Source organism: Malus sylvestris, chromosome 11 (genome assembly GCF_916048215.2).
Source record: "Malus sylvestris chromosome 11, drMalSylv7.2, whole genome shotgun sequence".
In the NCBI taxonomy this organism is placed as follows: domain Eukaryota; kingdom Viridiplantae; phylum Streptophyta; class Magnoliopsida; order Rosales; family Rosaceae; genus Malus; species Malus sylvestris.
Genome location: NC_062270.1, coordinates 10,075,653 through 10,100,364, shown reverse-complemented (window position 1 = coordinate 10,100,364; position 24,712 = coordinate 10,075,653). Strand labels below are relative to the sequence as shown.

Below are 24,712 nucleotides of genomic sequence, written 5' to 3'. Positions count from 1 at the left end.
TTGCGAGTTTAATTTGGTTTAAATTAATCTATTATTTAGGTTAGTTTAAATACACATCAAACATCATTTGGATATTGGACTTTTGAAAATGATCCTTCTGACTATCCCAATGCACTTTGGAACTCCACGACAATGTCGGATTTTTGTTGGCCCTCAAATTTTTAGCAAATAGTTTTGCATTTGACCATATCATGCTTGAAAGCATTAAGATTACCCAGGAAGAAAAATATCCATCAGTTCCCCCTTGGTGAATGGAGGACATGACCTAAACACTAAGCAGTTTGGTAAAGCAGTAAGATTTAGGGGTGTGCTATCCACACACCCCATTTTACTTCTCACACACCTCTTGATGATTTCTGTCCGTTGATCTTCTTCAATTCATCTGATCCGACGGTCGAAAATTAAAAAGGTGTGTGAGAAGTAAAATGGGGTGTGTGGATATCACACCCCTAAGATTTACTGTGAATTTATAGTGTTTGCAAGTTTCGATTATTTTGCCGGAATGAGTATGCAACTGTAGTATTCAGACTATGTTAAAAATATATCATTGGGGATATTTGTTTGATTGTATGATGGTCCATTAAATTGATAGTGTGACAGATACGGGACATTTTATTGGATCCGTAGAAGAAACCTTTGCACCATTGCGAACAAATTGGCGACTAATTGTTAATTTGGGATACAAGGAATCCATTGAGGAGAAGTCGACACTCCAAGACGATAGTTCTTGTTAGGCGGTCCGATTGTGGTTTCCGCGCCAACCTATTTACGGTCCCATGGTTGGCACATCATCAATTTAATAAGGGTCATAAGGTCAAACAGCAAGAAGGCATAAATTAATACGATTTGATCATAAGGCAATGTGAGAAATTTTAACTTTATGAACCATTTTGAAAGCCGTAACAATGGTATGAAAGAAATTTACCTCCACAAATAAGACTTTACCGTTTTTCCTGGCTTCTTTACATTTTTTTTCTTCAGTATAATTAGATTCAGTTGAACTGCTATCAATTCAATGACTTCTCACAAATTCTTCTCAATTGAATGCATGTACCATACAGATATTGCTCCTTCTAGCTCTTCCTTGGCCATCTTCATTTGCTAATAATCGTGAGTTTGATTTTCCGTTCTTATGACAAATACTATTTCATTTAGGGCTGGTTTGGTATGGGATACCGAACCGAAAATCACGTCCTGATTCCCAAACCGAAGTTTTCGGGAATTCCAATTTCAAGACCAATCCTAAACTAAATTTTCGGAAATCCTAAATTTCGGGAATCCCAAAATAGTGACCAATGCATAAATTGCCTTAAGATCTGCTAAACTGAAGTAACAAAATGACAAAGCTATACAGATTACAGACCAGAAACAAAGCTATAGCTGACTGACCTTATGCCAAATCCCTCGAGCTCTTTTTCAATTAGACGGAATAACTTTATAAAACCTGAATTGGTAGCAAATGATGCAATAACTTCCAGACTAAATATTATGGTAATAACTTACCAACAAGAAAAGCTCTTCAGCCTCATTAAAAAGAAAAATAACAGGTCGAGGAGAAACCCATCCAGAATCCACCATTAGCCTTGCTATTTCCAGAATTGATGTTGCAAAAGAATAGAAAAATAAAGAAAATGACATGAACATGCAAGAAATGGTTAAAATGCCCCAAATTTTAAACGAAATTGAAAACCCCCAAATCCAAAACCCTAGAATTCAAATGCCCAAATTAAAAACGAATTAAAGCTATAAACAGACTTTACCACATCAAGATTTCCAGATGAAGACAAGAATATTACCTTAATGAAGAGAGAAGTAGAAGGAAGCAGAGGTGGCTGTATTGATTATCGAATGGAGAGGAAGTTGTCAAATGCAAAAAGAAAATGGAAGACTGGAGTTTGGATGTAGTGTGAAGGTAAGGGGGAGAGAGTGAAAAAGTGGAGGGAGGGAAAGAGAGAGAGAGAGAGATTTGTGGGTCTAAACTGAAAGGAGTAAATAAGTATGGAGGGAAGTGAAGGTGAAGTGAGGTCACAGGGCTTGGCGGAGAAGTCAGAGAGTGAAGGTGAGGTTGGGTTTCATTTTGAATGAACGGTTGAGATTAATTCTCAACCAATCCAACGGCTTATAATATCTAAAACTATATATACCTTAACTTTGGTTCGGTTTGGGAATACTGCAAAAGTCATATTGTGAGACCTATTCCCGTACCGAAAAGTATCGGTATCAAAATTTTCGGGATTTTCGGTTTGGGATTTTTTCGATTCGGTTTCGGGATTTTTTCGGTACGGTTCGGGATTTTTGGTATTTTTTTTCCACCCCTAATCTCATTGCTGATTATGCCGATAACAAAATACTTGTGATTGGCACTATATGTCTTTAATCTCTACTTTAATTTCATTTCACTTGTTACGAATATGATCGATTTATAGTGGAAGATAGAGGTCGTTCTCCAGATGGCAGATGATTGCACCTATAACACAGTTTCAAGTGCAGCAGCAACGCATTATAACGAGCATCACATGATGTTCCCTTCATTCACGACCAACCCCTTTAGCCGTAGTGCATGAAGCTAATGGTTTTCTCCTTTTTAGCTGATCAGATATTTTCACTCTCCATCGCTAGGTATGGATATTGCACGCATACTGACATGAAATATATGAAGAAAGTTGAGATTCCACTATAAAATCAATTGACAATATGGAAAGTAGTCCAACTAGATATAAACACATGTAAAGTCTATCCTTTCATTAATGTGGGATTCACTCTCAATACGTCCCTCACGTGTGGCGAATTTTCAAGCCAAATACATGAACAACACGAATTGGGTGACGTGGATCACGTGCAGCTGTTGGGCTTCACATGTGGGCCAACCTGTTCTGATACCATGAAATGTTCAGGAGGCTGTCATATAAACACTAGAAAGAAAGAGGGAAACTCCTTTTCCTAGGAAGCAGTCAAAGCGAAAAAACATGCACCTTCTTATAAGGTTCTTAGACTAGACATCATATTCGACGACATTGTATGTTGAATTTCATCCCTGCAAAACAGTTGCTTATTCCAAAGAATCTAATTCAATCAACATCCTTCTAAATCATTTAAGATCCATTCCACTGCAAAGATAATAGAGAAAGAGAGAGACTTTAACAGGTAGATTAAATTCATATCTAATACATCCACGATTGTCAAAGCTACAAAAGTTTCAAAGTTAATTTGTGAACGTAAGAAGGATCTGTTTCAACTTTCGAATGTGTCAATGAACGTCATAATCCTCTTTTGATCAACTATCAATTCCTCAGTTGATGCATCTGTGGAGAATCCTCTCTCCACCATTTTCCAATTAAGTTTCATTGCCCTTGATTTCTCATTGTTATTAACAAGCCCTCGGATAATCGTGTTATAGGTGCAATTTTTTGGAGGACAACCTCTCTCTTCCATCTCTATCAATGAGAGTAGTGCAACACACAACATTTGGATCCAACTTTTAACCTACCATATCTCTTAACAGTTTCATTGCCTTGGAAAGTTGTTGACTTTTACACAGGCCATTAAGTAAAATAGAATAAGTTTGAACATCTGGAAATTGTCCACAAGCTTGCATTTTGAAAAACAGCTTTTATGCATCATGTATTTTGCCTAGCTTGCAAAATCCTTCCACAAGAGTGCTATAAGTAACAACATCCGGAATCACTATACTACGAGACATTTCCTTAAAAAGCATCATTGCCTCATTTATCCTTCTATGCTTACAATATCCATTTATCAGTATGTTACAACTGTAAGCAGTAACCATGGAGCCCTTGTTAAGCATTAAGTCAAAAATCTTTTTCACATCACCCATTTCCCCTCGCAAGCAGTAACAACCCATAAGCGAATTGTAAGTAAACGTGTTCGGGAAGGAATTTCGTTGAAGATGATCCTTGGCTCGAGCACATAGCTTCCCAAGGAGTTGGCACTTTGGTTGGTTGTCGAGCTCCTGCTTGTTGAGAGACTGCAAGAGGAGGACATAGTTAGTTCTGAAATGTGCCTTTGTGGGGTCTTAGGTGTAGGTAGTGTTCTAAAAAACGCCCTAGGCGGCCGCCTAGGCGCTGGGGGCCTAGCAACTGAGGTGTTTTTGGGCAAATCGGGTTGGGCCTAGGCGGGCTGGGTGGCGCCTAGGTGAGCTAGGTGGGCTGGGCGGCTAGGCAGGCTAGGCGGGCTAGGCGGTCCTAGGAGGTTTTTTTTTATATTTATTTTTTATTAATTGCGTGCTTTTTTCTTTTTTGGTTTCATGGTGGTATACTTATGGAAATGGTGTATCTAATTTGCAAATGATGGATTTACTACAAGTTCATCCAATACTTATGGAAATAGTGTACCTAATTTGCATTTTATCATTATTTTATTATCCATACAAGTATAGTTTTTTTTAGGTGTCAATATGCACTTATTTACAAGATATACAAGAAATTTACCTAAAACCGCCTAGGCCGCCTAGTTGCCTAGCCGCTAGGCGCTAGCCTGCCTTCCGACTAGCGCCTAGCGTTTTTTAGAACCTTGGGTGTAGGCCTTGAGACTCGCAATCAAAACTAACTAAATGCTTAGGCATGCCACTGCCATCTTAGTATGGCAGATGTTGAACAAGTGTGTTTAAGTCGATTACTTGCACCCCAAGTTATTCCGACTTCTTGTTATCAATGGATTGTCGTAGATGAGTTAAGTCTACATTAAGTTCTTTTCTGTGCCTTGAGATCAAGGACTTTTAGTTCGTTATCTTGTATGCTTTTAAAGGGTGGAAGTCCAAATCTGACTAAGCCATCAGTTTAGTTCACATTCAGTCTTTTATGACGGTAAAACCACTAAGTGAACCAGATCTGAGAACTAATGGAACTTTTGATCATCAAATGACTAGAAATGACTTGAATACATACTGGAGAACACATCATAATACCAGATCTATTAATTGAAAGACAAGACAAAGAGAGTCGGGCAATATTTCACCTTGTCGGGTAAGGTTGAACGTCTTGCAGCTTCTTTTCTTTGTGGTTACAGAGGGTTGTGTGCTAAAAAGGGACGGATGGTAAACAAGTTTACACGAGGGGATCGATACTACGGCATCTAGAGAAAGTAGCAGAGTTTTTACACCGGACAAAAGATGTCCTCCTAAGGGAACTATTGCTAAATAGGGGTTGGAAGGTATGAACTGGCTTGAGAGCAGAGTTTGTATGTTTGTTTGTTTGATTGGTTGAGTGTCTTTGTCTATGGGCCCTGTCTTCCCTTTGATATGCATTTTGTCTTGGCTGTTGCAGGCCTTGCCCGAAAGCACTTCAATGAGTCATCATCTTTTTTTCATGTCCTGCCATTAGAAAATGTTTTTGGGTTGAGAGTAGGTTGATTTCCATCAGTTGTCACTTCTTTTGTAAGCACATAGCCTTTTCATTAATGAGGAGCCGTCATATTGTCTTGAGATGGATGGATGGGCTTGGTGCTGTGCCTCGGGCAAGTCTTCTCATGTTAGTTCATTTGGGCTTTCCTTCCTTTAAGTCCAAAGTTCAAATATTAACCCAAACAAAACGTATCAGGTGCAATGTCTCTATGATTCATCATTTCAACCTCACTTTTTGCTTCTACAACGATCCCCTCCTTACAATGTGTGTCAGCTAAGATGTTGTACGTGAATACATCTGCACTGATATGATCAGTTTAACATGCATCTCGTCTTTTTTGTCAAAGATTAACATGCATCTCTTAAGATAATGCAAGTTGTAAGAAAATTATAATCCAGCTTTTGTTATGAACTAGTGGACCTTTTAATTACACTTTGGAATAATCCAGCTTCCATTGTTTTTCTAGGTCTTCCCTATTCAATGACTCTTCATGTTAAAATATCCTAATTCTAATTTTCCACTATTAAAATTTGTGTATAAACAATTTTCTTTTATCAAATTGAATATAAGTTTTCTAAAAAAATAATTACTTATATGGGTGATTAGTTTTCATTAGGAGATTGAATGTTTTAAAATATATTTGGACTGCTTTAAATGACTTGGCGTGCCACGTCAACTGCGATATAAGGTATTTAGAGCATTTCTAATGGAGTAGGCAAATGGGTAATCAAACCTATTTTGATGAGCCATGTCAGAAAAAACGTGCTTGGTGTAGGCAATTGAGTAGGCAAAGTTTGCCTACACCCACAAAGTAAGCAATGTCGCCTACTTTCAACATTATAGGCAAATAGGGTTCTACATCTCTATTTATAATAAAGTATTCCATGTGAATAAAGGAGACAAAAATAAAGGATAAGAGGAGATGTTAGAGATGAAAATAAAATAATAAATTAAATTTGCCTACTTGGTTTGCCTATTCCATTGGAGCGACGCACTTTTTTTTATGAGGCAATTAAGTAGGCAACATGTCACGTCAACCATTATAGTACAATTTTGTCTATTTTCTTTGCCTTCAATGTTGGAGACGCTCTTATAATTGTGGTCTTAAAAATAATCTCTCTAACATTTTCCTAAAATAAAAGGTATATGATAGCAATATCAACATTTTTTTTAATTTTTGAAGGGAAAATTGATCTCAGAATTTGGTAATGAAGAAATTAGTTGACAACATTTTAGCTTTATTCCAAATGACCTCGAGGAGCTGAGTCAAATGAAAATAGTAGACGTTACATGCCCGATATTAAACTGTTTATGCAAGTCTTGCTTTGGACAATAAAATAAATTCGGCTTATGATAAGTTGATAAGAAAATTTATTGAACAAAAGCGTGAAAACTAAAAAGTCTTACAAATCTGTTTGCCAACCTTAATTTGCTTTAATTAGGACCATAGTTATGGAAAAAAAAACTATTATCAGGATCTAAATGTGATTAAGAGCTTGTTTAGAAGTGTTATCTAAATACACTATTAGATAAAACTTTTGACAATGTTTGAAAAAAAAAGTTCAAAAACGTTTCTGAGTAGAAAAATCACTTGGAAGTGGTTTGTAGAAAAAGCAGTTGCTAGATACCTTTTTTCATAAAACACTTTAAATACTTCTTTCAAAAAAACACTTCGTTTCTTTTTTCAATAAGCAATTGAAGTTTTAACAAAAAATTTAGGGTGAATTGCCAATTGGTCCATGAATTATCACTTGAGTAAAAATTAAGTCTCTAAACTAATTTTTTTTTCTTTAGAAAAATCAGTTATTGAATTATAAAAATATGTCAATTACATTTCTAATATGAGATTTGAAGATACTATATTCAATTTTTTATCAATTTAAGTCACGTTTCTTGCATGTGATACACATTGGATGGTAGATTGATAATTTTTCATATAGAAATAGTGTATGGAGTTAACTTTGGAAGGTAAAATAGACATTAGATTCGCAACCTATATGAAATGTTAAGGGTTTAGATGCGAGAAAATGACGGTATTACACTATAAAGTGTGTCAAGTGACTTAAGTTGACGAAAAATTGAATAAAATAGCTTTGAATATAATAGTAGGGAAGAACTACCAATTTAATCCCTAAATTATGATCACCTAAGTGAAAATTAGGTCCCCAAACTATTTTTTCCAGAAAAATCAGTCATTCAATTATAACAATATGCAAATTGTATCCCTAATATTATATTCAAAGTTACTATATTCAATTTTCCATCAATTTAAGTCACGTTACTTGTATGTGATACACATTAAATGGTAGATTGATAATTTTTCATAAAGAAATAGTGTAAAAAATTAACTTTGGAGGGTAAATTAGATGTTAGATTCACAACCTATATGAAATGTGAAAGGCTTATAGTTGAGAAAATGATAGCGTTAGACTCTAAAATGTGTCAAATGACTTAAGTTGACGAGAAATTGGATAAAATAGCTTTGAATATAATAGTAGGGATGAAATTAGCAATTTTTAATGAATTTAGGGACTTATTTTACCGAAAAAATAATTCAGGAACCTAATTTTCACTAAGGTGATAATTCAGCGACTAAATCGGCATTTTACCCTAATAGTAAGGATGCAATTAGCAGTTTTAATGAATTTAAGGACTTATTTTACAAAAAAAAAAATTCAGGGACCTAATTTTCATTGAAGTGATAGTTTAGAGACTAAATCGGCACTTCACCCAAATTTTTATACGTGCTTCTTATAGAAGCCCTTCCAATAAAAGTACTTTGAGTAGAAGTGCTTCAAGCGTTTCTAAACTAACCCTAACTAGTTTTAGTTTGAAGTCAAACAAAAATAAAAGTTTTGCCTTTTATTTTATTTTATCAAAAGATGAATGAAAATCGAATTTAAAATATCTTCTAATATTGTTAAATTACGAGCTAGTTGATCAAATGTAATTCAAGCGACTCCTTCACTAATCAACATCTAGTAAACTAGCGAAGGCCACATGTCTGGTGTCTCTAAATTGGTGTCTCTTATGTGTCTCATTTCTACCATTTTGACATCTGTCCTGATCTTTAACCTCAAATTTAACAGTGTTAATATTTCAAGAATGAATTAAAAAAAAAGTAAAAATTGATAATTAAAAAAACAACGCATTCTTGATGTCATTCACCGCCGGCGAAGCCTCTTTTACTCTTCCCTCTCTTTCCGATGAACCCACCCACTGATTATTAATTTTACTCTTGGGTTTCCTTTGTGGGTTCACTTTCCCTTTCATATATAACCATCAAATCCTCCCCAAAATTTCTTTCATTATTTTCAGGATTTGTTAGAACTTTTACAGAAGATATGTTCTATTGGGATTTTCAACCAAAGCCCAGATTATATCCCTAATCAGTGACATTATTCCTAAGAAAATTAGCAAAAGATTATACCCAGAAATTAATATGACAGAAGTTTGATTTGACTGTGTATATTGAATGGGAAGATAATTATTTCAATCTTGGGCCAAGAGAGAAAGAGAGATAGAGGGAGGATCCGAGGGGAGGCTTTGGCAGCAACGAGTAGGAGTGTCCAGAGTTGGGTTACTGGTGGCTGATGAGGTTTATCTGGTTGCGTGGACAACATCTGGTAGTTCTTTGTTTTTTTATTCGTAAGTGTAGACGGAGGAGGCTTTGGCGACAGGAGTTGGGGTAGCCACTCCTGGAATGGGGTTGGCCTGCGTGGGTGACTGTCTGGGTTGCTAGGGCGGGAGAATGTGGAGATCCAGGGTGGTTGGGAAAACGGTGGCTGCGAGTTTCTTTATTTTTAGTTTTAGTTTCTTAATTTTATTAAAAGTTAATGGGGTTAAGGTTAGGTTTAAATGGTTGGACATGTGTCATAGAAATAAGAAGGGAACTTTAACGAAAAGCACCCGATACTGTTCACTTTAACGAAAAACCACATTTTTACACTAAAAAGTTTCAAGCCTTTTTCATTAGTTTTCCTAAATAAGAAAGGAGATAAGAGACATCAAGTTAGGGATAGCAGACCTGTGGCCAACTAGCGAAGTGTTTAGTAACCTTTGATTGAGGACTTGCTTGCTTAATGAAGATTATCCCTTCAAAAATTTCTTCCCATTATCTTCATGTGAAGATTCACGTTCATGCACGTTCCATTCTATTTTTCTACTGCCAACTTGTTTATGATAAGCAATGATTATAAGAATATCAACGCCGTTAATCTCCATAAAAATGTCGTCGTCTGCGACTGGGTCTACTCTTTAGCTTGTTCTAAGTTCTATCTCATAAAGTCCACTCTCTTCCTTTCCCAGAAGTTCACCACCAACCGTTGATTTTGACTACTTCTTAATCCATAGAGATCCCTAGAATCAAACGAATGAGAGCTGTAGTTAACGTCAAAGTCAACAGAGAGATAATCTTGTGGGTTCCGTTCCGGTCCAGGAGCTACACCTATGCTTTCAAATCAAATTGGCTAACAGCGTCTAGAACAATCATTTAAGCAAAGAAAAATAATTTTCGCACGTTCTTTTCTCCTTTTGCGTATTCTTGTTTATCTTTGTTAATAATACTTGCATCCAAAAGATTCAATTTCTTAAGCTTTATTTGAAAATCATCACTACAAAAAATCATTCGAATGAATATCGTTCAATCATCCAAATTATGGAATTAATAAACGGTTTATCATAAATATGTTACTTTGCATTTATGTCGTTGACTAAATCCATACATTTTAATGCATAAACGATCACTAACTAGAATGGTTGTTTTTTGTAAAAATGATCTTTGAATGAAGATTAACAAATTATTTGCGAAGAGTGAGATATATGCATTCCTCCTTCACGAGGAAATACAAGTACTATCCATTTTTATTTATTAATTTTCATTTAATTTCTTCAATCTTAAAGTCCAAATAAACAAGATATGCACGAAGATAAAATTCTTACAGGAAATCACATCCCCTAAGAAAAAAAGACACTATGCAATTCTATTGGTTCTAGTCTCTACACCTCTTCGTTCTCATATGAGTCTGAGCTCATCTGATGACAACTAAAATATAGAGGAAATTCCCACTGGATCCAATTCCTTCATACTGCCAACATGCAACTAGTATTATTGGCAAGAAAAACTCCACATTCGATAAGTCAATGCCCTTAATGTAAGGGTCAAGATCAGCCAACTATCACTATATATGGGAAGGGCTTATTACCACTAATATGTGCCTCTTATTTTGTCCTCAGTGCTCACCAATCACCATGGCTAGCTCCATAGTACTGTTGTTAGTGTTACTCCTCGTAGCTCTGTCTCTGTTATCTGTATCCGCTAATCGTGAGTAATGCAATTATTTGTACTATGCTTACTAATTTATCTATTAACACTTTATATTCGTAATTTAATTTCATATCTCATAAGTAAACGTACTTTAATAATCAGGATGTCATAAATGCGATCTGTTAGTAAATTTGATACAAATAAGATTATTCTTGTACTTTTTTGTACTTAGCTTTCACTTTCTTTACTTTAAAAAGTTATTTTTGGCATTTTAAAAAGTGATGGAGAGAATTTGCACTTGAATGAGTGTATGATGACTATTTTGGAGTTCGGATAAACAGTTGCAGTATAGCATCACCGTGTTGGATACCATCCTTGTATGTTTTGTATCAAACTAACTTCTTTTGCTTGCTGACATGATTCATCTGCAGTTGTTAGCATCGATTGCGGGTCATCGGATTCATTCACGGACGAAAATACGATCAAATGGGTTGGAGACGACGAATTTGTTTCAGGTGGAAAATCCCAAGTGGTTCAAACCACAAACGGAGTGCCTCGTGTGTTGACCACCTTGAGAGTGTTTTCAACCAGGAAAAGAAACTGTTACTCCATCAAAGCAGAAAAGGGGGCTCAGTTTCTTGTGCGAGCAACTTTCTTTTATGGAAACTATGACAAGAAATCATCTCCTCCTGAATTTGCTCTTCTTCTGGACGGGAACTATTGGGCCGACGTCATAACTTCAGCCACTGATCTTGTGTATAAAGAACTAGTTTATGTCGCCAACGGTGATTTTATAGAGATTTGTCTTGCTCAAACGAAGCCTAACCAGCTTCCGTTTATATCAGCTATCGAGATCCGGGGCTTGGGCACGGATATGTACAGCCATGTGGACGCTGAATATGCTATGGTTCATACAAGAAGGGTTGCTTATGGTGCAACTGATAATATAAGGTATATAAAAGGTTGCTTATAATTGAAACATTTTGACGCCCTTCTTTTATCATTTTATACTTTGCACCTCTATAGGCACATTATTTAGTGAACAAATTTGATAACGACTCTAACATTATTAGTCATTCACTTGTGTCATATAAACAATTTTGGTAGCCGTATATACTTGTAAGCTTCACTGCATGTGAGCTCAACTAGATTTATATTTAGCAATAATCAATCACGTGTTCACAAAAGATCAACAATAAATCTGTTAGAGATTAAAGAAAAAGCTAACAACGATCGCTCATGTGAATGTGAGCATATAAACAATTTTGATGGCCGTATATACTTGTAAGCTCCACTGCATGTGAGCTCACCTAGATTTACGTTTAGCAATAATCAATCACATGTTCACGCGAGACTGACATAAATCTGTTAGAGATTACAGAAAAACTAACAACAGTCGCTATTGTGAATGTGAGCAGTAGTACTATATCAACATACTCAATTAACTTGGCCAAATTTTAAGTCAACTCAACCCAAAGCCTGACAATGGATTGGATGTAGGATCCACATAAAGGTCGTACCCAGTGCACAAGGCTCCCGCTTTACGCAGGGTCTGAGAGAGGTGAATGTCGGCTAGCCTTACCCTCATTTATGGAGAGGCTGCTCCCAAGTCTCGAACCCGAGACCTACCGCTCATGGGCGAAGGCACTTGCCATCACAGCAAGTGCGACCTCTGGATGTAGGATCCACATATAGTCCATAATTTATCAAAAGTCTATAGTATATACTAATCCTACTTAAGTTGACTTCAATTTATTTATTTCATGAGACAATCAAATTCCATGCGATATTAATATATTTATATGTGTGTGGGTTTTCTAGGTACCCAAGTGATGATTATGATCGGATTTGGGAGCCAGTGGAGGGTGGAGATGGATTAGTAAAACTCACAAACGATCTACATATTATTGATACCTCTGTGCCAGATCAGCCTCCAGCTGCTGCTTTCCAGTATGCAATAACTACCTCAAAACCCTCCGTATCAATTAGTCTGGGCACTGATCTTCCGACCGATAAAGTTCCCATCTACATCATCATGTACTTCACCGAAATGAGCCAACTGACCACGTCCGAAACCAGATCCTTCGAGATTTACATCGATGGCAAGTCGGAGTCGGACCCCATTGTTCCTGTCTATGGAACTGTCACTGAGATGTATATTACCAACATTACTGCTTCTTCTAGCACAAATATTTCTCTGGTAGCTACTGCCGATTCGACACTTCCACCGTTGATTAATGCCATGGAAGTTTATTATGTCAGTGGTCCGTTAACGGGTGGAACGGATAGCAATGACGGTTGGTATTCGAGTCCTTAATCTTATCATACTATGATAATTCATGCACGAGGATCCTCTCCGGATCCTCTTTGTAAGAATCCTGAGAATTCTTAAACTGTGTCCGTTCATTGTACATCGTACAGTCAGAAATCATTCTAAATATTTTTATTTAAAATTAAACATGAACAGTACCTGACGAAAACTGGTCGTACAATGTACGATAAAGGAATACGAGGAATACGATTTGAGGATCCCCGGAATATAGTACTACTGCTCACGTTCACATGTGAACGTGAATCCATACTCCCATCTTATCGTTGAAACAAGGCGCACAATAGCGTTGATCATATTAAGAGCCTAATAACATAGCATGATTTACATCTAATATCATTATATGACCATCAATGAGCTCATTATTTTGTGTGTGCATTTTCTAGTTATTACATTCCGAAAATTGACGATTTTTTTTCCTTTTTTGTGGCTTTTCTTTTGCTACATATCAGTGACAGGGTTAGGTATACTGCAAGACAAGTTCAGTATATTACAGGAATGGACTGGTGACCCATGCCTCCCTTCTCCATTTACCTGGGACTGGGTCAATTGCAGTTCTGATATTACACCCCGCGTAACAGCACTGTAATTACTTAAAAAAATTTCCCAAGTTTAAACCTTTTTATTTTTATGTTAAATTTTCAATTATATTATATATTCATTAATTTGCAACGCACTTGAGATTTCAGGTACCTGAGTGGCTATGGTCTCTCTGGCCAACTTCCAGACTTCAGCGCCCTTGATGCTCTTCAGACAATGTAAGCTATCACTGAACACAGCTAGTTAGTTGGTGAAAAGAAAATAATATAAACTGAAAAATATAGTTAAATAAAAAAAGGAACCTGTTTAAATAGTTTTTCAGATTCTAACCATGTCGCTTGCAAATTATTTTTTGAATTGCAGAGACATGCACAACAACAGCTTGGGTGGAGCCATTCCTGATTTTCTTGGCACCTTACCTAAACTAACCCAATTGTAATATTTTCCCAGAAAATGTCTCCTAGCATATTATATTCTTGCTACTTTCTGTATAATTAACCATAATTTTTCTCATGTATTAGGAATTTAGCAGACAATAAACTCAGTGGACCCATTCCCGCCACAATTTCAACGAATAGCAAGCTGAAATTAGTGTAAGTATACTTATTCCTTTTTCTCCCTTGATGTAATATGGACAAATAGAATTGATAAGGTTTTAAAAAAATACAGAAACTAGACCATATCATATGAGCTACGATTTAGTGTCATATTATTCTCGGGTTAGTGTTCCTCAAGTTCTATTTTTTATTTAAAAAAAAAAGAAAAAGAGTTTATATAGAACCGGTTCTGTTTTTGTATATATATTTCTCTTTTTTCTTTGCTTTTGTGTTGACAGTTTGAACTTCTATTTTCTGGGGATGAAGGTCGTCGGGAAATCCTGATCTTTGTGCCGCCGGCGCGACCTGTAAGACAATAATTCCAGCTGATAGTGATAATGGCTCTTCCCTTGGTGGTGGCAGCAGCAAGAAGAAAAGCAGCAAGCTACCATTAATTATTGGAGTTACAGTTCCAGCTATCATTGTTTTTGTGGTCATTGTGGTAATCATAGTTTGTGTTATAAGCAGCGGTAACAGGAGAAGAGCAGCAATTGCAGCACACTATGCAGGTAATTAAGTATACAACCTAATCTCTGAGTATCATATTGTGTCATACATCATCGTTAAAACAGGTAGTAAACCTAGGTAGCGACCTATCTGGGCAATTAAAAATAGTAGGACTTATCACGTGACAAACAACTTTTCACCTATGTTGATGATATTCTAAACTAATAATGCATGATTAGTATGCAATACCACCTTAGTGGCGTATTGTATGTAAGTCTCAATTTTGTTAGTGGGGAAATCTTGGGTTGAAGAGTTTGACCGTGTGTCTTATCTAGCCACCTATAATAAGATGTCCTCACATTAGCATTTAGTTTTCACCTAGATTTCTACTGACAAGCATATCGACAAACATATCGACAAACATCTATTCAAAGTATCGATAGTATGATTGACGTGTCAGTAGTCAATAACGTTTCGATATATATACCTACAAAATATTAAATGGTTCAAACAATCATTTAATTCAACGACATGATGATTCCAGATTCTCTCATGTTAGTGTCATGATACCCAACGACAAGTTATGTGGATTTACTCAATATTTTAGTAATTAGTCTATATGCTTGAAATTATGAACTATTGTGACTCCTATTTTTGTGCATTTTATAGGGCAAAACGGTGGTGGCAACATGCCTAACGGCCAGCCATCACAAGGAGGGCCAATAGATCCCCAGATGGTGGGGAAATACGCAGAAGTAGCGATGAATCAGTTTGAGGTGAATATTCAAGGGCAAAGTGCCCCAACAACACCAGATCTAACACCTCAACAGAACGAAGAAAGGCCACTCTATTAAGTGGCTCGCCGTCGCCGGCCAGTCATCTTTTGTTTATAGTTGTGTCATGTGTGAGTCAAAATTGTATTCATACATAGTTGTGTTTTTTAATTTTTAATTTTATTTGTTTCCCTCCATCAATAAGAAGGGTCGAATAAATTGCAGTTTCACAAGCTAGCTAGATGCTGGAATTTCTGAACGTGCCACAAAGTTCAAACATAATTTAATCTCTACACTCAATTCTACTTTCTAAACGACTTATATGAATCTAGTTACCACACGGTGACTGTTTAGAGTGTCAATAATATTCGCAAATGAAAAAGCGTACAAAAAAGTTACATTCTTTTATTTTTCTTTAGTAGTATGCAACACCGATTGAAAATATAATATCTAATCGTTGTAGAAATTAAATCTAATGGCTAAAACACCCATAACATTCATTGATTGTTTTGTATTTCATCCTCAAAACCATTACAGATTATGATTTGCTCATCCAGTGCATTCTTCGACACAATTTATGCAACTCTATGCGAGTTAAGGGATTGGGGAGTTCCGAGTTCGTTACCTTCAATTAAAAAAAGGGTTGGGGAGTTGGAGAAAGAGGTGAAGTGTGTTTAAACGAGAAGATATCATTTCCAGATCTCTTCCATCAAGGTTATCGGATCAAGTGATCCGGGCCCTTGAAATTTCATCTAACGGCCCACCTGTTTTGATCATTTAAAAGTTATAATAATTTTTTGTCATTAGATGAAATTTCAAAAGCCTAGATCATTTGATTCGATGATCTTGATGAAGGATCTCTTCTCGTTTTGACATGAGTGAGATGGTAGCAAGAAGGTGCTTATGCTGCAACAGTGGCCCTTATGGGCCTAGCCGAAAAGGGGCAGCACTTCACTTAGATGGCAGATCTAAAAAGCCCACTGGGATAGTAGCAACATTCTCTTAATTTTCAGTTGTCGGTCGAATGAGCTGAAGAGGGTTAAATGACATAAATTTACATAAAATGTGTGAAAGGTAAAAAAGGTGTGTAGATGACAACACTCTTGAGATATTGTATGGAAAACATGAATATGCCTTGTTCAAAAATGATGTGCAGATGATCCCTGGATCCTTGCACAGTTCAGTATGCTGAGAATACAGTTTAGTGAATAAATTATTAGAGTATAATTGGTTGATAATTTGAAAAAAAATTGTAACCAATTATAATATGACACTTATATAGCTGTATTTCTGACTTTTTTTTTCTAAAAAAAAAAAAAAATCTTCTCGAGAAAAAATGTTTCAGACAAAACTTATAAATTACAACTAGAGTCTAGAAATCAAGTATACCACCTTAATATATAAGAATTGAAGATTTTTTCACAAAAGAAATTATGCTTTTATTCCCGATTTTTATCTTATGATGTTTTATCTAACAAAAAATGTTTTTGCCAGTTAGTAATACAATCTAATAATAGTTCTCTTCTTTTGTAAATTAGAGGTTTTAGGTTCAATTATCGCCAAAGGCGAATTTGAATTACATTATTGCTACTCCATTGCGAGACTTAGCCTAATCCCGTACTTCTTAATGTACATTACGTCTTTTGTTAAAATAAATAAATAAATAAATGTTTAAAAGCAAAATTGTATTTTCATTTCGTTATAAAAGTAAAAAATTACAACTTTGCTTTTGGGCAATAGAAACAACAACAACCGACAATTGGCAGTCGAGATTGTCTTCACTAAATTACAATTTTCCTTTATTACCCTGCACCCAGGCCCACCTAAATTATCAGATCCAACAGTCACCCAATAGCCACAGAGTGCGGCCCACTCCACCACAAGTACTCGCCGCCGCATACGATCTTTTCTCTTCTCCCTACACCGAACTTTATCATTGAAAAATCTCGACATTTTCTTCCCTCTCTGACGTTCTCCTCCTCTCTTTAGGGCAATCTAACTCGCTGTTTGACTCAGACCCCCAAACCCTCGCTCTCGCTGATCTGCTCCCTCAGGTACTCACTCTCTCCTCTCTCCCCGAGTCGGACTCGATCCCGACTCGGTCCGAGTTCGATCTCCAATCGCTCCGAGTTCGTTCCTCTTTCGTGGATCCTCGCGCCTGTGACTGTTGAGGAGATTTTGGTTTTGGTGCCCTAGCAACATCGCTCTCTCCTAGGGTTTTTGAGAGAGGTTTTTGATTTTAGGATTTTAACATCGAAATGACTGAGGCTAGTGTGCGTTGCGTTGCATTTTGTTTGGCTGTCGAGAAAATTTGGATTAATGAAGAAACCAGAAAGTGGTGGAGTTTATGATTTAAGTGTTAGTTTTTGTATTCGTTAGAATTTATGGCTTGAGATCTTTTCCTTTTTTTTTTTTTAAATTTTCGTTTTAGAAGCTTGTGAATATATTAGCGATTGAAAATGGGCTAGTTTGTGGAACGTCTCGAATTATGAGTTAATCTTTGGTGAAGCATATTACAACGTTCCGGTGGCGTGTTTTGATTTTGAAATGGTGTTAGATGTTTTTGAAAATGTTTTCAGTGAGTTAAAGTGCATTTGAAATTGGGAAGCAGATGGTTAAGTCTGTGGGAATCTGAGAAAGTTACTGGAGAACTCTGTAATTTTCTTCTTGGGATTGCTCACCTTTAAGATATTGTATAGTTTACCTTTTCGTTTTATGGAACTTGACATGGTAATTGAAAATACCATCTATGGGAATCTGATTTTTTATGTTGTTATAGTAATTGATAGTTTCATTTGCGTTTGGGAAGTCGAGAGTTCCTAAAAAATCTGGACACCTTATGCTGCAGGAGATACATTGCATTAGTAATTTAGTTAGTCATTGCAAAATTATTACGTAGAAGATTTTGGGTTTCTGTAAAGCTGATTATAGTGTGTCAATTCCTTGCCTAAGAAAACCCAGTTTGGGACTTAAGAACTACGGCTTGTACCTTGTGGTCTCAGGTTAGAAACCCGAAGGTACCTACCTTGCAATGGCTATTGTTTCATTCCCCCAAAGATTGTAGGGGTAGGCAATGGATCCAGTTTAGAAGCTGTGTCAGCAAGGTTGACATGTTGAGTCCTGGGTTATAAAAGAAATGAAATGAATACTTGTACTTTACCATAATCTCTCATATGTGTGTTTGCGTGTGTTGGTTGTGTATCTGTGCGGAATTATTTTGTACTAAAGTTGATGCCAAGTTATTGAATTATTATGGATGCATCTGTAGGCTATTTGTCAACAAAGAAGATTTATCAAGTTGTCCTTTTCAGGCTATAGGTTATTTGTTAACGGAGAAGATATATCAAGTTGTTCGTACAAGGAAGGGTTATTTCTCGGCAAGGAAGCAAGGAATGCGTTATTGCATGACCTTTTGATGCTCATGCAATGTCGGGTTTACTTAATGTACAGTCTTTTGTCCATATCACTTCTCTACAGTAAATTTTGTGTATAAGATATTAAGATTGTCTTCTTGACTCAAAATGTTATCTTTTTCCCAACAAGTCTGTCTAATCATGTAAGGTTTTGGATTGTTTAATGATTGAACTCTGGATTTGTTGTTGAAAGAAATGTGTCATTTGTCTGTTCATGCATCTTTCCAAGCACTTGCACTTATACACGGCTTTTTTCCCCTTCAATTTTAACATTGTCGTGAGATGCTCGTTAGGATTTGCACTTTATTTGCAAATAGTTTATGGTCAGACCATGATGCTGTATGCTTTTGTTTCTAAATTTTTGGTGATTTCATGCATGTCTATTGTTTATTAGTGTTATGTTTTGCATGATGAACTATAATTATTTTTGCAGTATGCAAGAAATGTTACAATATTGAATAGTTTTTCTAATTTTATGTAGACAAAACAGTGCCAAATATTGTATTCCTTACGGTTATTGTTGCAGTTGTGGTTTTTAGGATTAAGAGGAATTTAAAGTCTCTAGTGTTGATATGTGTTTTGTGTTTCATATGTGTTGCATAATTTGTTCATTTATCACGGGAAACCTAATTTGCTTTTGGTTGCAGTCTTCTCTAAACGGATCAGCCTCAAATCTCCCAGACAGTAGTGGGCGATTTGCATCATCTTTCTCTGGTCAATCTGGTGCAGCTTCTCCCGTTTTTCATCACTCAGGTGGGTTACTATTGCTTGAGTTTCTTGTGTTAGTGTCAATGTTAGTGAAATTTCAAGTTTCTTTCTGCAGGAAGTATGCAGGGATTGCATAATATTCATGGGAGCTTCAATGTTCCCAACATGCCGGGTACATTAACATCAAGAAACTCAACAATAAATAATGTTCCTTCTGGTGGAGTCCAACAACCAGCTGGAAGCCTCTCTGGCGGACGATTCACATCAAATAACCTTCCTGTTGCTTTGTCTCAGGTGCATGGGATATGTATTTCATATGCTAATTGTAGTTTTGAGAGCAGTGACATAATCGATGAACCTCTCTCTCTGCTTCTCTCTGTCTTTCTTTGTCTTGTATTTTACTCTTCTCCCATATTTTCCTTAAAAAAAAACTGTTTTTGCAGTTATCTCATGGAAGCTCCCATGCACATTCAGGAGTCACTAATAGAGGAGGTATAAGTGTAGTAGGAAACCCTGGATTTAGTAGTAGCACAAATGGAATTGGCGGTTCTATTCCTGGGATTCTCCCTACATCTGCTGCAATTGGTAACCGGAGTGCTGTTTCAGGATTGGGTGTGTCCCCAATTTTGGGAAATGCAGGTCCTCGGATTACAAGTTCCATGGGAAACATGGTTGGTGGGGGAAACATTGGGAGGAGTATTAGCACTGGTGGAGGCTTGTCGGTGCCTGGTCTTGCTTCTCGTCTGAATTTAAGCGGAAATGGTGGATCTGGAAGTTTAACTGTACAAGGGCAAAATCGCTTGATGAGTGGTGTGCTACCACAAGGTATATTGCCTTCCTTATGGAATTAGTTCTTTTCGTGCTTTATAACTATAGTTAGGCCTTCTGCAGTGGTTAAGGTGAGTTTGATTCCTATAACGCAATTACTACAATGGTATGAGTTTGAGAGAGGTGAGTTATATCTATTAGTTGCGGGATCCGTCCAATTTTTATTCTCATATTGGTTATTCCATTTTCTTTTAAAGGGTTTGTCATTTATTGTATAGGAATCAAACTCATGAGTTCAATATATTGAACTCAGAGTTGGAATTACGCTCATAGAACTCAAATTTTTTGGACTATTGTATGAATTTGATTCCTACAAAATTGGAAACAAACTCAATTTCCCAGCCTACTGTGGAAGGCCTTATCTATGAGACTGATGACTTAGGTTCTAGTAAGATTTGATGTTTGAAATGAATTTGAGCTTTGGTTCACGATTTGTTATAAGATTTCATTTGCTTATTAATTTGGTAATTAATGCAAATACTATAATTTTTTTTAATACCTTGGTGGATTCTGTTGAATTGTTGTAACACAGTTTGGTGTAGTTCCTTAGTTTTTAGGTTTGAATAGCAGTCCAAGAATTAGCAGGCTCAGCTGTATTGGTTGTTATTGCATATGGCTGTCTGGTGCTGAAATGAAATTGTTTTATCATTTTATCAAATTTTACTTACGGAATCTTCCTGTACATAATTTTCTGGTTTCAGGGTCTCCGCAAGTAATTTCGATGCTAGGAAACTCTTACCCTAATGCTGGTGGTCCACTTTCTCAAAGCCATGTCCAAGTGAATAATTTGAGCTCGATGGGAATAATGAATGATGTGAATTCTAATGACAGTTCTCCTTTTGACATCAACGATTTCCCTTCATTAACAAGTCGTCCCAGTTCTGCGGGAGGGCCTCAGGGGCAGTTGGGTTAGTAAAGAAATATGATGCAGTTTTGGTTGTATTCTATACAGTAATTGGAATATAATATACAGAATTTTTTTTAGGTTCACTACGAAAACAAGGCCTTGGTGTTAGTCCTATTGTTCAACAGAACCAAGAGTTCAGCATCCAAAATGAGGACTTTCCAGCTTTACCGGGATTTAAAGGTGCGCGATATATTCATTTATAAGTTGATTAGATTATTCGTTTTTGCAGTTGCATAATTTAAATGTTAAGTTAACCAAGACTTAGATATATTTTAGAGTTTGAAATTTAATATTTTGAGAAATGTTTCTTCGGTAGGTGATTTTCAGATGTTAGTATTCTTTGACGTGTCATTTTTTTGGTGATTTTACATTTTTATTTCCAAGTTTTAGAATATTGAGGGTATTCTGAATTTTCATTCAACTTAACCTCTCTCTTTCTCACACACACACTACATGCACACGCTGTCTCTCTCTCTCTCTCTCACACACCACACACGCTGTCTCTCTCTCTCTCTCTCACACACCACACACACTACATGCACACGCTCACTCTCTCTCTCTCTTTCTCTCTCTCACACACACACACACACACACTCTCTCTCTCTCTCTCGCTCTCTCAAACATATATATCCCCAAATATGATTAACATACTCCCAAAACTATATGAAATAGAACAATCGGAAAGGAGTTTTGCTCTTCTAGTCAATTGCTCCTACCTCCACTAGATTATCTTGAAAGACATCCTTCTCTTGTGTTTCAAAAATTAAATTAGTTACTAATCTATGAAAATAGTGGACAGAATACCTAAATGACTTGCCATTTTGCTAGTCTGCTGACCTCTTCACAAAATAATGTAGCCTCCATATATACTTGCTATGTTCATCCTTTAATTTTTACCTAATTTCTCTAACCATCCCCTGTTGTGTTCTTTAGTTGTGTATGAGGAAAGTGCATTACAATTGTTGGCGACAGAGGTAGACTTGTGATAATGGATTGTGTTTGGGGCTTTTATTCTTTTTTCTCTTTGGTGGGTTGTGTGGTTGAGTGGAGGGAGAATTGTGGAAGGATGGATAGAAGGGCACCCTTTGAGCTGAGGAACTAGGCAGTGTCAGATAATCATGGGTGCCAATATATCTTTCATCTACCATTTTTTTTTGTTACAACTGAAGGGATGTAATCATGTAACCCTTGACCTATCATACTCCTAAACCATTTCCTCCTCCCTCACTGCTTAGGATAACCCCAAGGACTTAGCATTATGTCGTTTCACCACATATACATACTGCTTGAATGGTTGAACAACATTCCTGTAGGGGAGGCTGCTTGCCTACTTGCATTTTTGACCTTATTATTAGATCTTCAGCAGGTGGTGATGCTGAATATGGGATCAATATGCACCAGAAAGAACAACTCCATGACAATGCTGTGTCGATGATGCAATCTCAGCACTTCCCAGTGGGTTCTAAGCTCTAAATCAAAGAAGAGTCCTTTTCCCCCCTTGCCCTTGGATTATTACTTGCTCCAAATTTCTCTAAGCCCTTATATCTATGTATATTGTTTTGCAGATGGGACGGTCCTCAGGATTTAACTTGGGGGGAACTTATTCTTCTCATAGGCCACAACAGCAACAACATGCTCCATCAGTCAGCAGTAGTGGTGTCTCGTTTTCACAAGTAAACAATCAGGATCTTCTCCATATGCATGGTTCAGACATATTCCCATCATCACATTCAACATATCATTCACAGGTGTGGTAGTTTGGTTTCACAAATTATTCTTTTTGTTATAATGGGGTTTCACTGTGGGAATAGATTGTATGGTGATTTTATTCTTATGGTGTCATTCAACGTGGATTGGAAAACATATTCTTATGATTGTAGGTATATATCTGATGATTTGATTCAAAATGATTTGTTGGTCCAAATAAGTCGATTCTAGTACATCAGGAAAGTTGAATGGTTTTTTATCCTCAGATCGGGAAAAGCTTGAGTTATAAGCATTTATTTAAATTCTTTAGTAATTGTGGGATCTAACATCTAAAACTTTTGATTCAGACTAGTGGAGGACCTCCTGGCATTGGATTAAGACCTCTGAATTCTGCCAATTCAGTTTCTGGCATGGGTTCATATGACCAGCTTATTCAGCAGTATCAACAACAAAATCAATCCCAGTTTCGCCTGCACCAGATGTCAGCTGGCAATCAATCATATAGGGATCAGGGAATGAAATCGATGCAGTCAGCGCAATCTGCTCCAGACCTATTTGGTTTGCTTGGATTGTTAAGTGTCATAAGGATGAGTGATCCTGATCTTACATCTCTTGCACTTGGAATTGATTTGACAACGCTTGGATTAAACTTGAATTCAACAGAAAACCTTCACAAGACTTTTGGTTCCCCATGGTCTGACGAGCCGGCTAAGGGTGATCCAGAGTTTAGTGTTCCGCAATGTTACTATGCTAAACAACCGCCTGTACTACATGTGAGCTGTTCTTTTTATTAAAAATCTTTTTGCAAATTCAATCTTCTTCATGTATATTGTGCCTCTGTGCTCTAACTCAAATTGGTGGCTGCAGCAAGGGTATTTTTCAAAGTTTTCTGTGGAAACGTTGTTCTATATCTTTTACAGGTGCTTCTTGTTGGACCTCTCAAGTTATTTTCAATTTTCAAAGTATTGAACTCACAGAGTCATTCTCTTTTGTTTGCAGCATGCCCAAAGACGAGGCCCAATTATATGCTGCCAATGAACTGTAAGTGTTCATTTGTTTATAAATTTGTATTATTTCCCTTATATAAAAAGTTTAAAAACCCCATAATATGCGTACGTTTGTCCACTTAAGAGCTTATAGTGATGGAATGCTTTTGACCTCTTAACAGTTTCTTTGAGATCATGTTTTAAATCCTATGTGCCCTTCTTTTTACGACTTAAGAGTGTTTAATGTTCAGCAATATATATAAACAAGCCTTGATTGGTGTGTACTAAAATGTTGTATGACATTTGTTGTTGGCAGAAATAATAGAGGCTGGTTTTATCACAAGGAACACCGCCTATGGTTCATAAGAGTACCCAACATGGAACCACTTGTGAAGACCAACACGTGTGAGAGAGGATCTTATCACTGCTTTGATCCCAATACCTTTGAAACTATCCGAAAGGTAAACTGATTGAATTATATTTCTTGCATTTTATCCTAACTTGACAAATTGTAGTCCCGAGTTGAACCTATATTTTATGCGCAGGATAATTTTATTGTGCATTACGAGTTGTTGGAGAAGAGACCGGTGTTACCACAGCATTGACACTCTTAATATTTTAGAATGTAAAGTTTCAGTTGATGGATTTCATTCATTAGAACGTAAATCAGTTTCTCGTATCAATCAATGTTCCTTCAATTTAGCAATTGTAAGCAATCGTCTTATACACCTTATTGCAGTGTTCAGCTAATCAGCTTCTTACCCTTCTGTTTTTTTACCAATTTATGTGACTGCTCGAACGATAACTGTTGTCTGAAGTAGCTGCTGCTTTGACGCTGGGCTGCAAGGTTTA

At 36.6% G+C, this 24,712-nt stretch overlaps 2 protein-coding genes, 1 non-coding gene and 1 pseudogene across 6 annotated transcripts; 2 read left to right on the top strand and 2 right to left on the bottom strand.

Annotated features, from left to right (window-relative positions):
- Window positions 1–3,231: 3,231 nt before the first annotated feature.
- LOC126590213 (pentatricopeptide repeat-containing protein At1g64580-like) lies at window positions 3,232–5,815 on the bottom strand (annotated as a pseudogene).
- A 4,785-nt stretch (window positions 5,816–10,600) lies between these two features.
- On the top strand, window positions 10,601–15,638 carry LOC126590859 (uncharacterized protein At1g24485-like). Its single transcript, XM_050256373.1, has 9 exons — window positions 10,601–10,683; window positions 11,058–11,577; window positions 12,448–12,923; window positions 13,408–13,540; window positions 13,645–13,713; window positions 13,859–13,930; window positions 14,017–14,088; window positions 14,359–14,600; window positions 15,208–15,638. The coding sequence occupies exons 1-9, from the start codon at window positions 10,611–10,613 to the stop codon at window positions 15,390–15,392; spliced, it is 1,842 nt and encodes a 613-aa protein (XP_050112330.1). The 5' UTR covers window positions 10,601–10,610; the 3' UTR covers window positions 15,393–15,638.
- A 1,564-nt stretch (window positions 15,639–17,202) lies between these two features.
- Window positions 17,203–24,623, top strand: LOC126588839 (probable NOT transcription complex subunit VIP2). 4 transcript variants are annotated; one of them, XM_050253983.1, is made up of 15 exons: window positions 17,203–17,365; window positions 18,623–18,755; window positions 19,372–19,477; window positions 19,548–19,726; window positions 19,876–19,924; window positions 20,039–20,257; window positions 20,962–21,168; window positions 21,246–21,347; window positions 22,534–22,622; window positions 22,733–22,915; window positions 23,222–23,647; window positions 23,742–23,794; window positions 23,874–23,915; window positions 24,177–24,321; window positions 24,406–24,623. In XM_050253983.1, the coding sequence occupies exons 2-15, from the start codon at window positions 18,738–18,740 to the stop codon at window positions 24,463–24,465; spliced, it is 1,878 nt and encodes a 625-aa protein (XP_050109940.1). In that variant the 5' UTR covers window positions 17,203–17,365; window positions 18,623–18,737; the 3' UTR covers window positions 24,466–24,623. The 4 variants fall into 4 exon arrangements, with proteins under 4 accessions (XP_050109940.1, XP_050109939.1, XP_050109938.1 ...); XM_050253982.1 differs by having other exon boundaries at window positions 22,531–22,622; XM_050253981.1 differs by having other exon boundaries at window positions 19,876–20,257.
- Window positions 19,400–19,477, bottom strand: LOC126591683 (small nucleolar RNA snoR35). Its single transcript, XR_007612491.1, has one exon. It is a non-coding gene; the product is annotated as a small nucleolar RNA snoR35 (small nucleolar RNA).
- Window positions 24,624–24,712: the final 89 nt, after the last annotated feature.